The 14,502-nt window shown below is 38.6% G+C and overlaps 1 protein-coding gene across 1 annotated transcript in view; it reads right to left on the reverse strand.

Moving 5' to 3' along the window:
* LOC122082397 (protein root UVB sensitive 1, chloroplastic) overlaps positions 1–14,502 on the reverse strand; it is a 38,354-nt gene continuing 23,852 nt past the window's right edge. The window contains exons 6-7 of the mRNA XM_042649928.1: positions 833–1,009; positions 1–716 (exon numbers count right to left, since the gene is read on the reverse strand). Of these exons, the coding sequence (XP_042505862.1) occupies positions 432–716; positions 833–1,009 (462 nt within the window). The 3' untranslated portion in view covers positions 1–431. The remainder of the gene's footprint in view (positions 717–832; positions 1,010–14,502) is intronic.

Below are 14,502 nucleotides of genomic sequence, written 5' to 3' on the forward strand. Positions count from 1 at the left end.
AAAAGGGAAAAAGAAATGTCATTTTAAAACGTAGAAAGAACAATATAGTGCGCACTATACAATGAAATTCAAACATAGCACATCTAGTTGTCCTGCACAGCTCAACAAATACGCTTAACTAAATGTGAGCAAGGGTCATCTGGAAAATCCTCGATTTCTTGTCCCTTCTTGCACATCTGATCCAAGCCTCAATTGGTTGCCCAGGTCATCATGATGGAGGGAAAGTTCGAATGTTATGGTCATAAGATCCTGCCTTTAAAGTCTGAAGTCCCAAGACTTGCAATGGCAACACCAAGCCAGTAATCAACACGAGCAACTGATTTGAAGCAGCTGTGAAGCTATCATCTTTGAGCAAGTGGCCTGCCTTTTTCAGCATTTTCTGCTCTCATGGAATACTGTGATCGTGATTGTAGACTGAAACACAGCTTCAATCAACTTATTACAGCAGAGGGGGCATAGGATGGGCGAATTCTGTTTGCTAATGGCCTTGCAATGAGCCCATCAGTGACCCATCCAGCCAATTTCCCATCATGTTTGACATGGTTGAATTCCCTCTGCACATAATCCAAAGATATTTGCAGCCTTCCTCCAAACCTGCAGTCATTAGCAACACTTCCTGACTCAATTCCCATGTTCTTCTCCAGCCAGTATAGATAATTGACATGGAACAGTGACTTCAGCATGTCTTGCGGTGAAGAATCCTCTCTAAGTATTACCTGACCAGAAGATATTCCAAGATGCAGTAAGATGACTGTTGGGAGTTCCAGAGAAATAAAAGACAAATTTTGTATCTCTTTTCTTGGTTTTCAGAAATGTTCGTGGTTCTACTTACACAGAATCTGCCATTGTGCTCTGCCAACATATAGCCATCATTTTTGTACAGATCAAACAAGGCCAGTGCATCCTCCTTGCTGTTGATAACTTCACTAAGTTTGAATCCAAGCTGCAGACGGCACTCAATTTGAGCTGCCGCATCTTTGGCTTCTACTGAGAGTACTTGCGATTGTGCCTGATGAGAAGTAGATACATGAAAATCAGAATGGAGAGAGAAACTTTTCTATTTTGCCTGCTGCCTGCATCACACCCCTCCCTGACCAGGCTTGTGAAAATCAAGTAGATGACATTTTACATAGCAACATTCAAAATCAATAGGTTCATCATTGATTGTCACTAAGACTTTATCCAAGAAAAGGACCATTGTAGTTCAGGTATTACATAATAAATAACTGTCTCAATTTTTCCAGAATATGGGCACAGTATCAAGTGTAACAATATCAAATTCACCTAACAAGCATTTGGATAAGTTTGCTAAGGTTCTTGACTGGGAAAACGAGGAGTGGCCTTTCAAATACATGGTCTTGCCTCTCAGGATAAATTCAAGGTCTGAAATCTGAACCATTCAGGGAACCAATGCTTCGAAGGTTGGGTAAAAGGTTACAGAAAGAACTATATCAGCTTCGGTCAGTCACGCAGAGTTTACCAGTCTATTATTTCTCTCTATTTAAGGCACTGGTTAAAGTGCAAGAGAAACTGGAAAAATTGCAAGGGATTCTTATGGGAACCACCCCACAAGAAAGAAATTATTCGGCGAGATGAAATATAGTATGTCGGGATACGAAGGATAAGGGTTTAGGTCTTGGAAACTCATCCCCAAGAAAATGAGGCCCTTTTGCAGAGTGACTATGGAGGTTCCCACGAGAAGCAGAAAGGTTTTGGAATGTAGCAGTCAAATAACTCAAATCAATATATGCAATAGATTAGAATGGACAGGATCTAAGGGGGCATGGATAGGGTAAGCTAAGCATGTCATTGGAAGAACATTTCAAGGCTTCTCCCCGAGTGGTGAGGCAAATTAGATACAAGGCGGTTTGTTAGGGGTCTAGGCGACTGTTGCCATAGTGCAAAGCGCTGGTCTGGCACTTATTTTATGCTAGATATTGCTGGTCTAGCACTTATTTATGCCAAATAGAAAAATATAATTGAAGTAAATGCTTAAGATATTATTCATAAATAAGCAAATATCCGCCTATTTAAATCCATAAAAATATTTTCAAAATTAAATTCCCAAAGAAGGATTGAAAAAAAACCCTTAGTCCAAGAAAAAAATTGGATTTTTGGTTGTAGGGGCGATTTTCAACTTTCAAATGCTGAAGTTTTTCTCAGCATTAAAATTTTATAAATCTTATCACGGAAAAACATTGTTAAGCCCCAAATCTTAAAATTTGGTCCACCTCCTCCCAATGCTTCTTTGCTCTCGCCTCTACCACTCCTTTTAAACCAACCCACTACACCAGCCATCCCGCAACCAATAACCCTCCCACCCCTCTTGACCCAACCAACTCCTCTCTTATAAGGATTTGAGCACAACATCTACCAGCTGCAACAAATTCAGCTTCTGTGGTAGATAAAGCAACGGAGTTTTGTTTCTTGCTAAACCAAGAGACAAGGCAAGAGCCGAGAAAGTGACAAGTACCACTGGTACTTTTTCTGTCAATATGGCAACCTGCGAAGTCAGCATCTGAAAAGCTGACCAAGTGAAGGGGTTGGTTTTTGGGGTACCATAACCCAACATCACATGTGCTTTTCAGATATTTAAAAATTCTTTTTACAGCAATGAGGTGAGATTTCTTAGGATAAGCTTGAAACCGAGCACCTGCACATACACTGTACATGATGTCAGGTCTACTTGTTGTTAGATATAAAAGGCTCCCAATCATGCCTCTATATCTAGTTGCATCCTCAGAAGTTCCATCCTCATCCTTGGTTAGTTTCAAGGATGAACTCATCGGAGTGTCTGAAGATTTTTGACTGTTAATGTCAAATTTCTTTAGCAGCTCCTTGGTGTACTTGCTTTGATTTATGAAAATTCCATTATCAATTTGTTTTATTTGAAGTCCAAGGAAGAAATTTAACTCTCCCATCATACTCATTTCAAATTCATTGCTCATTTTGTTACTGAAATCAGTACACATTCTCTCGTTGGTTGAACCAAAGATGATATCATCTACATAGATTTGAACAATGAGTATGTCATTCTTCAAGTTCTTCACGAACAGAGTTGTGTCAATCCTCCCCCTTGAGAAGCCACTTTCTATCGAGAAAGTACTTAATCTCTCATACCAAGCTCTAGGGGCTTGTTTGAGGCCATACAGAGCTTTCTCAAGTTTATAGACATGGTTTGGAAATTTAGGGTCTTCAAAACCAGGAGGTTGAGCTACATATACCTCTTCTTGAATGTATCTCACTATGTTGCAGCCACTAGTCTTGCTTTGTTTCTCACTATGTTCCCATCTTCATCTAGTTCATTGCGAAAGACCCACTTAGCACCAATGATGGTGTGGTGGTCAGGTCTTGGGACAAGTTCTCATACCTTGCTTCTTTCAAACTGGTGAAGCTCCTCTTGCATAGCTATAATCCAATCACTGTCTTTTAGTGCTTCTTCTATGTTCCTAGGTTCGATCCTTGAGATAAATGCAGTGTGATTGCATACCTCTCGGGTTTTAGATCTAGTCTGGATTTCTCCATCTAGATCCCCTATGATGTTTTCTAAGGGATGATTCCTATGCGGAATGACTTCCTTAGGTAGTGTTTCTAATTTTTCTATGGTAACATCATTTGTATCATCAAGAGAAATATCATTAGCTTTGTTCTTAAGTTCATCAAATCAACAGGAGATTTGTTTAAGTCATTAGATAAAGATTCATCAAATCGTACATTCATAGATTCTTCAACCACTAATGATTTTTTATTAAAGACTCTATATGCCCTACTGTTGAGTGAGTATCCTAAGAATATTCCTTCATCAGATTTTGCATCAAATTTTCCAAGATAATTTTTGGTGTTTAAGATGAAACATTTACATCCAAAGACTCTAAAGTAGTCTACTTTTGGTATTTTACCAAAGTACAGTTCATAAGGTGTTTTAGAAAGTAAAGGTCTAAGAATTATCCTATTTAGTACATAACATGCTGTATTTACAGCTTCAGCCCAAAAATTCTTAGGTAAAGAATACTCATTAAGCATAGTCCTTGCTGTCTCTTGTAATGACCTGTTTTTCCTTTCAACTACCCCATTAGATTGAGGCGTTCTAGGAGCGGAAAGGTTATGATCAATACCATGCTTGTTGCAGTATAAGTCAAATTGACTTTGTTGGGAAACATGTCCACACTCCTTGCTATGTTTTGGTGTTAACAAACAAACATACATCTTTAACTTGGTTTGATAAAATGTGATTAGCTTGAAGAAAGTGTAATTAGCTTGAATAAACACTTGTCGAATCAAGACATGAATCTTAAAGACATGGAATTGCAAACAAGAAGAAAAGAAGATGAAGTGCCAAAGAGTGGAAGGTTCAAGTGAAGAAGAAGACCACTATGATAGATTAGTCATTTTTAGTGTAATTTGTAACTTCCACATATATATATATATATGCACTCACCACATGCATGTGCATTGCATCATACTAGAATGATCATAGAGCATACCTTGACCAAGTATAGAAAGTCTCTAAGTGGTGAGGAACATATTAGGAAAAATGTGTTCTAGTGAAATTCTGTGAAAACCACATTAACCTGACTCAAAGGTATGTTAGGGAATCTTAAAATTAGTATCAGGAAATGAAACCTTCATAGAAGTTGTAGAAAATTGAGTTTTGATTCCAACGCAACTGATCTCAGATCAATCTGAGGTCAGACCGAAAATTTATGGTCAAAACACTGACGACTGGTCAGTATGACAGCATTCTGTCAAAACAGAGTATGTTATGTTGGCGGTTGACCGGCTGGAAGCCCCGGTCGACCAGAACTGTCTGAGACCATAGCCGGTCGACCAGCTGGAAGCTCCGGTTTACCGGTGACTGCCTGGAAGTGCCCCAACGGCTATATTTTGCCTCAACGGCTCTTAGCGGTCGACCGGCTACCGATGACGATCGACCGGTGGTCCCAGAATACGTCCGTTAGAGCCTGATTTCCTGCCTAAAATGCTTCACTAAGTTCACCTATAAATACCCAAACCGCTCTTAATTAAATATTCATTAAGAAAGAGCTTTAAGAGCAGTATTGCAAGCATTCAAGAATTATATATTCTACTTGAGTTGTTCTATTACACCAATCCCAATAAAAGGCTCAAGTCTCAATCAAAGTCCTCTACTCTCTCCTATGCAAGTCAAAGTCATAAGAGAGGACTTTACAAAAGGTGCATCATTCATATCTCATTCTCATCATTTGCACCACACTTGAGGTATTCCTCCTATTCCACTATTTCCTATTTATTTCTGTTTTTACAATTCTAGACTGTACTTAGGATTGTAAAGATTCTCTTATCCTAAAAAGAGAAAGGTGTCTCTCTACCTCCAAAAGAGATTGTAAAGGCGTCTCTCTGCCTGGAAAGGGGATTTGTAAGGATACTCTTATCCGTGAAAAAGATTGTAAAGGTTTTCTTCCCTACCTACCGCACTGAAAGGGAGAACTAGTGAAATACCTTACAAGAGGATTCTTGTAGGGAGTGGACTAGACTCGGATTGAGTCGAACCACTATAAATCTTGTGTTTTGTGGTTGTACTTGTTTTATTCTCTCCGCATTATTTTAACTTGCAGTTACACTTGTGACCTATTTATCGAAAAGAGTTAAATTCCACTAGTATAACCTATTCACCCCCCCTCTAGGTTATTTCAATTAGCATCAAAGCGGGAGCTCAATTTATTTAAGACTATATCGTCTCCTCTAGGTTATTCCAATTGGTATCAGAGCGGAAGCTCAATTTATTTAAGACTATATCGTCTTAAAGGTGAGTCAAAGACCATGGCCACATTCCAAGGACCACCAGAAGGCATGAACGCCTCGAGACCCCCTTACTTTAATGGAGAGAACTTTTCCTTCTGAAAGTGCAGATTCAAGAATTTTGTGTGTGGTCACAACATTCTTGTATGGAGAGCCATAGAGAATGGACCATACACCATCACCAAGATAGTTGATGGAAAGACAGTACCGAAGGATGAAGGGGAATGGACGGCTGAAGACATCACTCTCATCCAGTACAACTTCCGTGCTATCACGTTCCTTCAATGTGCCCTCAATGAACAAGAGTTCAACCGAGTCATAACATGTGACACAACTAAAAAGATTTGGGATATGCTTCTTGTCACACATGAAGGTACAACAGAGGTAAAAGAAAGAAAGGTAAACCAACTCGTTTCTGATTACGAATCCTTCTCTATGAAAGAAAATGAGTCAATAACTTCTATGTTTACAAGATTTACTGATATTGTGAACAATCTCAAAGGTTTAGGCAAGACTTATACTAACGCTGAAAAAGTCAGGAAAATCTTAAGAGCCTTACCTGCAGCTTGGAGACCCAAGAAAGCAGCAATAGAAGAAGCCAAAGACTTGACGAAAATCTCCTTGGACTACTTGCTTGGATCTCTACAAACGCATGAAGTAGAGATGAACGCCGACAAACCAAATCCTGAGAACAAAAGGAGAACCATAGCTCTAAAATCAACTCAAACTATCGAAGAAGTAAGCGATGATGAAGAAGATGAAGAATTCGACATGGAAAAAGAAATTTCACTCATCACGAGGAAATTCAACAAGTTCCTCAAAAAGAAAGGAAGATTCAACACAAGAACAAATCCTACGGTGACAAATCTTATGGGGAAAAAGGTAAATCAAAAATTAAACCCAAGGAAATCCCTTCTAAAGATATAGTCTGTTTTGAGTGTAGAAAGCCTGGACACTTCAGAACCGAATGCCCAAATAAGTCAAAAAGAAAGGCTTATGCAGCCACATGGGACTCAAGTGATGAAGAGGAGAAAAGTGAATTTGGAGAAGAAGTCACCAACCTCGCCTTGATGGCCATCGGAGATGAAGAACAAGAGGTATGTCAAAATCGACCTGAACTTTTAGTAAGAGACTCTAATGAGGAGCTTCAAGAAGCCTTCGAGGCCTTATATGAAGAAAGTATCAAATTAGAGTCTGATAAAAATAAATTTGAAAAAGAGGTTGACACACTAAATAAGAGAGTGGAGGCACTAACCTCAAAGGTAAGTGAACTGGAGGAAGAAAACTTCAAGTTGAACTCCACCCTCTGCACCTTTACCCAGGGGCAAAAGAACCTTGACAATCTTCTTGGTTCTCAAAGGAAGGGTCCAAATGAAAAAGAAGGAATGGGTTATAATGGACAAAATCCATCTAGAAATGAGAATCCAAGAAGGGGTGACCAAAGAAACCAACCATCCACCTCTTACATTAAATGTAGTTTTTGTAAAAAGACAGGACACTCCATAAACCAATGTCACTCCAAGAAAAAGAAGAAACCCAATTCTCAAACTGAGAGATCAAGAGTTAGCCATGCCTACTACTACACACCCCTAAGAAGGCAATATAGGTCTCAAGAAAACTCTAGACCTATGACTAGGTATAGAAAATCCCAACCTCAAAAAGAATACTCTATTGAGAGGCCACAAAGACAATTCCAAGGGTACAAGAACTATCCTAGGGAGACTTATAGACCACAAGGGAAATACCAAAACCAAGGACTCTATAGATTTCAAAGATACTATACTCCTCAAAGATCAAATGGATCTTATGAAAAGCAGAGGACTCAAAGAAACCTAAAGCCATTCCAAAGGCAGAACCAAAGACCCAAAAAGTACAAAACCATTTGGGTTCCAGTCGGAAAGTTTGACACTAACAACGATGGACCCATGAGATTATGGCGACCAATGTACGATTAAATTTCTGTTATAGGTTTGCTTGAAGAATAAGGTGGAAGCTGAATAGGTCATCGACAGTGGATGCTCCAAACACATGACATCCAACAAGAACCTATTCTCAAGCTTACGGGACTACGATGGAGGATGGGTCTCCTTTGGAGATGACAGCAAAGGAAAAATTGCTGGTATTGGAAAAATAAGACTTTGAGGTATTTCAATCTCAAACGTTTACTTTGTGAAAAATTTGAATTATAATCTCCTAAGTGTAAGTCAATTATGTAGCATTGGATACAAAGTAGAATTCAATGTCTCCCATTGTTGCATCAAAGATGCAAATGATAATCTAATACTAAAAGGGTCTAGGAAAAACAATATTTATGTTTGTATACTTGACGAAGCAAGTTCCTTGAATGCATGCTTGGTTGCTAACCATAGTGAGTCTTCATTATGGCATAGAAGACTTGACATATAAATGTCAAGTTGATTCAAACCATAGCATCCAAGGATCTTGTGAGGAACCTCCCTAAAATCAAGTATGAAATAGACAATTTTTGTGATGCTTGTCAAAAAGGCAAACAAACCAAGGTCTCCCACAAGTCGAAGAATATTGTCTCTTCCTCTAGACCATTGAAACTACTTCACTTAGACTTATTTGGACCTATCAATATATCTAGTATGAGTGGCAAAAATTATACCTTTGTAATCGTTGATGACTACTCTAGATACACTTGGATTGTTTTTCTGAAAAATAAAAATGATGCCTTCGATGAATTTGCAACTCTATGTAACAGACTGCAAAATCAGAAAGGGTATACTGTAACCTCTGTGAGGAGTGACCATGGAGGAGAATTTGACAATATAAGTCAATTTGACTTATACCGCAACAAGCATGGTATTGACCATAACTTCTTCGCTCCTAGAACGCCTCAATCTAATGGGGTAGTTGAAAGGAAAAACAGGTCATTACAAGAGACAGCAAGGACTATGCTTAATGAGTATTCTTTGCCTAAGTATTTTTGGGTTGAAGCTGTAAATACAGCATGTTATGTACTAAATAGGATAATTCTTAGACCTTTGCTTTCTAAAACACCTTATGAACTATACTTTGGTAAAATACCAAAAGCAGACTACTTTAGAGTCTTTGGATGTAAATGTTTCATCTTAAACACCAAAAATTATCTTGGAAAATTTGATGCAAAATCTGATGAAGGAATATTCTTAGGATACTCACTCAACAGTAGGGCATATAGAGTCTTTAATAAAAAATCATTAATGGTTGAAGAATCTATAAATGTAAGATTTGATGAGTCTTTACCAAATGACTTAAACAAATCTCTTGTTAATGATGATGATATCATAATTGATGAACTTAAGAACAAAGCTAATGATATTTCTCTTGATGATACAAATGATGTTACCATAGAAAAATTAGAAACACTACCTAAGGAAGTCATTCCGTATAGGAATCATCCCTTAGAAAACATCATAGGGGATCTAGATGGAAAAATCCAGACTAGATCTAAAACCCGAGAGGTATGCAATCACACTGCATTTATCTTAAGGATCGAAACCAAGAACATAGAAGAAGCACTAAAAGACAGTGATTGGATTATAGCTATGCAAGAGGAGCTTCACCAGTATGAAAGAAGCAAGGTATGGGAACTTGTCCCAAGACCTGACCACCACACCATCATTGGTGCTAAGTGGGTCTTTCACAATAAACTGGATGAAGATGGGAACATAGTGAAAAAAAAAGCAAGACTAGTTGCCAAAGGGTATAATCAGCAAGAGGGAATAGACTATGATGAAACCTATGCACCAGTAGCAAGGTTAGAGTCCATTAGAATGCTACTAGCTTTTGCATGCCATAAGGACTTTAAACTATATCAAATGGATGTCAAAAGTGCCTTCTTGAATGAATACATTCAAGAAGAGGTATATGTAGCTCAACTTCCTGGCTTTGAAGACCCTAAGTTTCCAAACCATGTCTATAAACTTGAGAAAGCTCTGTATGGCCTCAAACAAGCCCTAGAGCTTGGTATGAGAGATTAAGTACCTTCTTGATCGAAAGTGGCTTCTCAAGGGGGAGGATTGACACAACCCTGTTCGTGAAAAACTTGAAGAATGACATACTCATTGTTCAAATCTATGTAGATGATATTATCTTTGGCTCAACCAACGAGAGAATGTGTACTGATTTCAGTAACAAAATGAGCAGTGAATTTGAAATGAGTATGATGGGAGAGTTAAATTTCTTCCTTGGACTTCAATTAAAACAAACTGATAATGGAATTTTCATAAATCAAAGCAAGTACACCAAGGAGCTGCTAAAGAAATTTGACATTAACAGTCAAAAATCTTCAGACACTCCAATGAGCTCATCCTTGAAACTAACCAAGGATGAGGATGGAACTTCTGAGTATGCAACTAGATATAGAGGCATGATTGGGAGCCTTCTATATCTAACAGCTAGTAGACCTGACATCATGTACAGTGTATGTGCATGTGCTCGGTTTCAAGCTGATCCTAAGAAATCTCACCTCATTGCTGTAAAAAGAATTTTTAAATATCTGAAAAGCACATGTGATGTTGGGTTATGGTACCCCAAAAATCAACCCCTTGACTTGGTCAACTTTTCAGATGCTGACTTCACAGGTTGCCATATTGACAGAAAAAGTACCAGTGGTACTTGTCACTTTCTCGGCTCTTGCCTTGTCTCTTGGTTTAGCAAGAAACAAAACTCCGTTGCTCTATCTACCACAGAAGCTAAATTTGTTGCAGCTGGTAGATGTTGTGCTCAAATCCTTTGGATGAAGCAAACTCTCCAAGACCTTGGAGTGAGTTTCGAATCTTGCCCAATCATGTGTGATAACACCAGTGCCATAAACTTGAGTAAAAATCCCATTTTTCACTCAAGGGCAAAGCACATTGATATTCGACACCACTTTCTACGAGACACCATTCAAAATGGCGATGTCTCTCTAGAATTCATTGAAACTGATAAACAACTCGCAGATATATTCACTAAACCTCTTGGTGAAGAGCGTTTTAGTTTCCTAAGGAAGGAGCTTGGCATTTGCAACCCGTTTGGCTGAATGAATAAACATTCCTTCTTGAATATTCTTTTCCAAAAGCCCAGACTTGAAAAATCCTTTCCACATCCATAATTTTCTAGGTTCTCAAGCTTCTTGGACTCTACCGGTCGACCGCCCCAATATACCAGTCGACCGGCACTGACCGAATAGATTACCGGTCGACCGCCACCATATAACTGGTCGACCGGCGCCGCCGAAAATTCGATTCCGAACTATTTTAAATCGATTTTTTTTTAATCCATTTTTTTTCAACTTTAAAACCCTGTTTGGCCTAAAACTCCATTTCGACTCTTCCTCTCCCAAAACCCTAGCTTAGAACTTCTTTCTAACCTAGATCTCTCAAGATCCCTTCCTAATCATCTCCCAAAGCCCTTGCATCTCTTTCCCTCTTACACCTCCAATCATCATGGACTCTCAACGCCCACATAGAGGCAAGAAAACGGTAGCTCAGAAGGGAAAAAGGAAGGCCTCTGACAAAGATATATGGTTCTCCTCCTCCATTGCTCAAGAATCATGGGATCTCTACATCTCTCGAAACATAGAGCAAGGTAGGACCATCAATTCCGACTCTTTGTCCAGGTATGACATCAAAGACTTGTTTGATGCTTTGGGATGGAGCAACATTCTCAAACTTGACTCTCACTGTCATCCCCATCTTGTCAAAATGTTCTTTTGTAACCTTACTTTCTCTGGCGAAGGTGACAACCTTCTGGTCCATTCCTATGTTAAGGGAGTTCCTATAGATATAGACATCATGATTTTAAGAGAAATCCTAGACATTTCTGTGACAGGGGAACTAAAATACTACCAACCCAAGACCTACATAGAACAATTCATGGATGTTGACTGTGTGTATTCTAGCATCATGAAGGAATATGCTAATACTCACAAAATTAAAGCTAAGGAACTCACTGATATAGGGAGGATTGTAAATCTCATCATCTCCTACAACATCCTCCCAAAGAGTGGTCATAGAGATGAAATCTCCCCATTTCATGCTTATCTCACCTACTGTGTTTGCAAAACTGTAACCATCAACCTTCCCTACATTCTGCTCAAAACCATGATTACCCATGGTGATAGACTTCAAAAGGGTAATCTTCCCTATGGAAGGATGATTTGCCAAATCATGGACCACTTTCATGTAGATTTTTCTGGTGAATCATTTGACCCGTTTCCTCAAGAGATCAATCTTTCCACTATTCGCAAGATGCATCTTCTTCCCCAGTAGCCCACAAACTCCAAAAAGACTATTGCTGGACCCAGCGAGCCACAGCAACCAGGAAGTGATGAGACATCAGCCTATGCGACCGTTGCTGATCTTCAGAAAGTTGGAAACATCATCCTTGCTCAGTTGGCAAAAATGGAAAGAAAGCAGAATGAGATTCTCAAGCTCCTACGCAACGACGAGGAAGATGAAGATGACGAAGAAGAAGACGAAGAGGCGAACACGGAGGATGAGGATGCAGCGGATTAGGAGTTATTTTTTTTTAACTTCATGTTTGTTTCAGCCTTTTTTTTTTTTTTTTTTTTTTTGATACTTATGAAAATTTGAACTTATGATACTTTTCTATGTGTTAAATTTTTTGCACATACTAAGGGGGAGTATTTTAATTTCTTGTGTCGTTTTGATTCCCTTTTTGCTATTGACAAAAGGGGGAGAATATTTATTTACTCTATTACTCTTCCTGAACATGACAATATGACAGTATCTATCTTTAATTGTTTATGGAAATGACTATCTTTAATTGTTTATGGTAATGACACCACAAGGATAAAAGGCACCAATCACAACAAACATCAAGACTATCGGAGCATCGAGAGGGAAAAAGCAACCCGGCAATAAAAAAACGTTCTCAGGGAGGAAACCTTGAAAAAGTGATGAAAAAAAAGCTCTAGAACAGAGATCTCAAAAGAAAGTGGCAGGTACATACCACCACAAGGATAAGAGGCACCAATCGCAACAAACATCAAGACGATCGGAGCATCGAGCAGGGAAAATTCCTAAGTGGATGGCAAGATAGTAATTATAGAAGTAAATAAGAACATATGATGTTTAGAACATACGAAGCAGGTAGTAGTAAATATGGAAACTAAATAAAAATTAAGATAAAAAATAAAAAACAAAAAAGAGGGGCAGATATGAAAAAAAGAGATGTAAATCAACAAAAAGTGGGGTTTAGGTTTAGAACTTCAAAATAACTGAAATAACCTAGAGGGGAGTGAATAGGTTGTACTAGTGGAACTTAACTCTTTTCGATAAATAGGTCACAAGTGTGACTGCAAGTTAAAAATGTGCGGAATAAATAAAACAAGTACAACCACAAAACACAAGATTTATAGTGGTTCGACTCAATCCGAGTCTAGTCCACTCCATACAAGAATCCTCTTGTAAGGTATTTCACTAGTTCTCCCTTTCAGTGGGTAGGCAGGGAAGAAAACCTTTACAATCTTTTTCACGGATAAGAGTATCCTTACAAATCCCCTTTCCAGGCAGAGAGACGCCTTTACAATCTCTTTTGGAGGTAGAGAGACACCTTTCTCTTTTTAGGATAAGAGAATCCTTACAATCCTAAGCACAGTCTAGAATTGTAAAAACAGAAATAAATAGGAAATAGTGGAATAGGAGGAATACCTCAAGTGTGGTGCAAATGATGAGAATGAGAAATGAAAGATACACCTTTTGTAAAGTCCTCTCTTATGGCTTTGACTTGCACAGGAGAGAGTAGAGGACTTTGATTGAGACTTGAGCCTTTTGTTGGGATTGGTGTAATAGAACAACTCAAGTAGAATATATTAATCTTAATAACTCTTGAATGCTTGCAATACTGCTCTTAAAGCTCTTTCATAATGAATATTTAATTAAGAACGGTTTGGGTATTTATAGGTGAACTTACTGAAGCATTTTAGGCAGGAAATCAGGCTCTAACGGACGTATTCTGGGACCACCAGTCGACCGCCATCGGTAGCCGGTCGACCGCCAAGAGCCGTTGAGGCAAAATATAACCGTTGGGGTACTTCCAGGCAGTCACCGGTCGACCGAGACTTTCTACCGATCGACCGGCTATGGTCTCGGACAGTTCCGGTCGACCGCCAACATGACATACTCTGTTTTGACAGAATGCTATCATACTGACCAGTCGTCAGTGTTTTGACCATAAATTTTCGGTCCGACCTCAGATTGATCTGAGATCAATTGCGTTGGAATCAAAACTCAATTTCCTACAACTTCTATGAAAGTTTCATTTCCTGATACTAATTTTAAGATTCTCTAAAATACCCTTGAGTCAGGTTAATGTGGTTTTCACAGAATTTCACTAGAACACATTTTTCCTAATATCTTCCTCACCACTTAGAGACTTTCCATACTTGGTCAAGGTATGCTCTATGGTCATTCTAGTATGATGCAATGCACATGCATGTGGTGAGTGCATATATATATATATATATATATATGTGGAAGTTACAAATTACATTAAAAATAACCAATCTATCCTAGTGGTCTTCTTCTTCACTTGAACCTTCCACTCTTTGGCATTTCATCTCCTTTTTTTCTTGTTTGCAATTCCATGTCTTTAAGCTTCATGTCTTGATTCGACCTTCTAAGTGTTTCTTCAAGCTAATTACACTTTCTTCAAGCTAATCACATTTTATCAAACCAAGTTAAAGATGTATGTTTGTTTGTTAACACCAAA

Source organism: Macadamia integrifolia, chromosome 6 (assembly GCF_013358625.1).
Source record: "Macadamia integrifolia cultivar HAES 741 chromosome 6, SCU_Mint_v3, whole genome shotgun sequence".
NCBI lineage: Eukaryota > Viridiplantae > Streptophyta > Magnoliopsida > Proteales > Proteaceae > Macadamia > Macadamia integrifolia.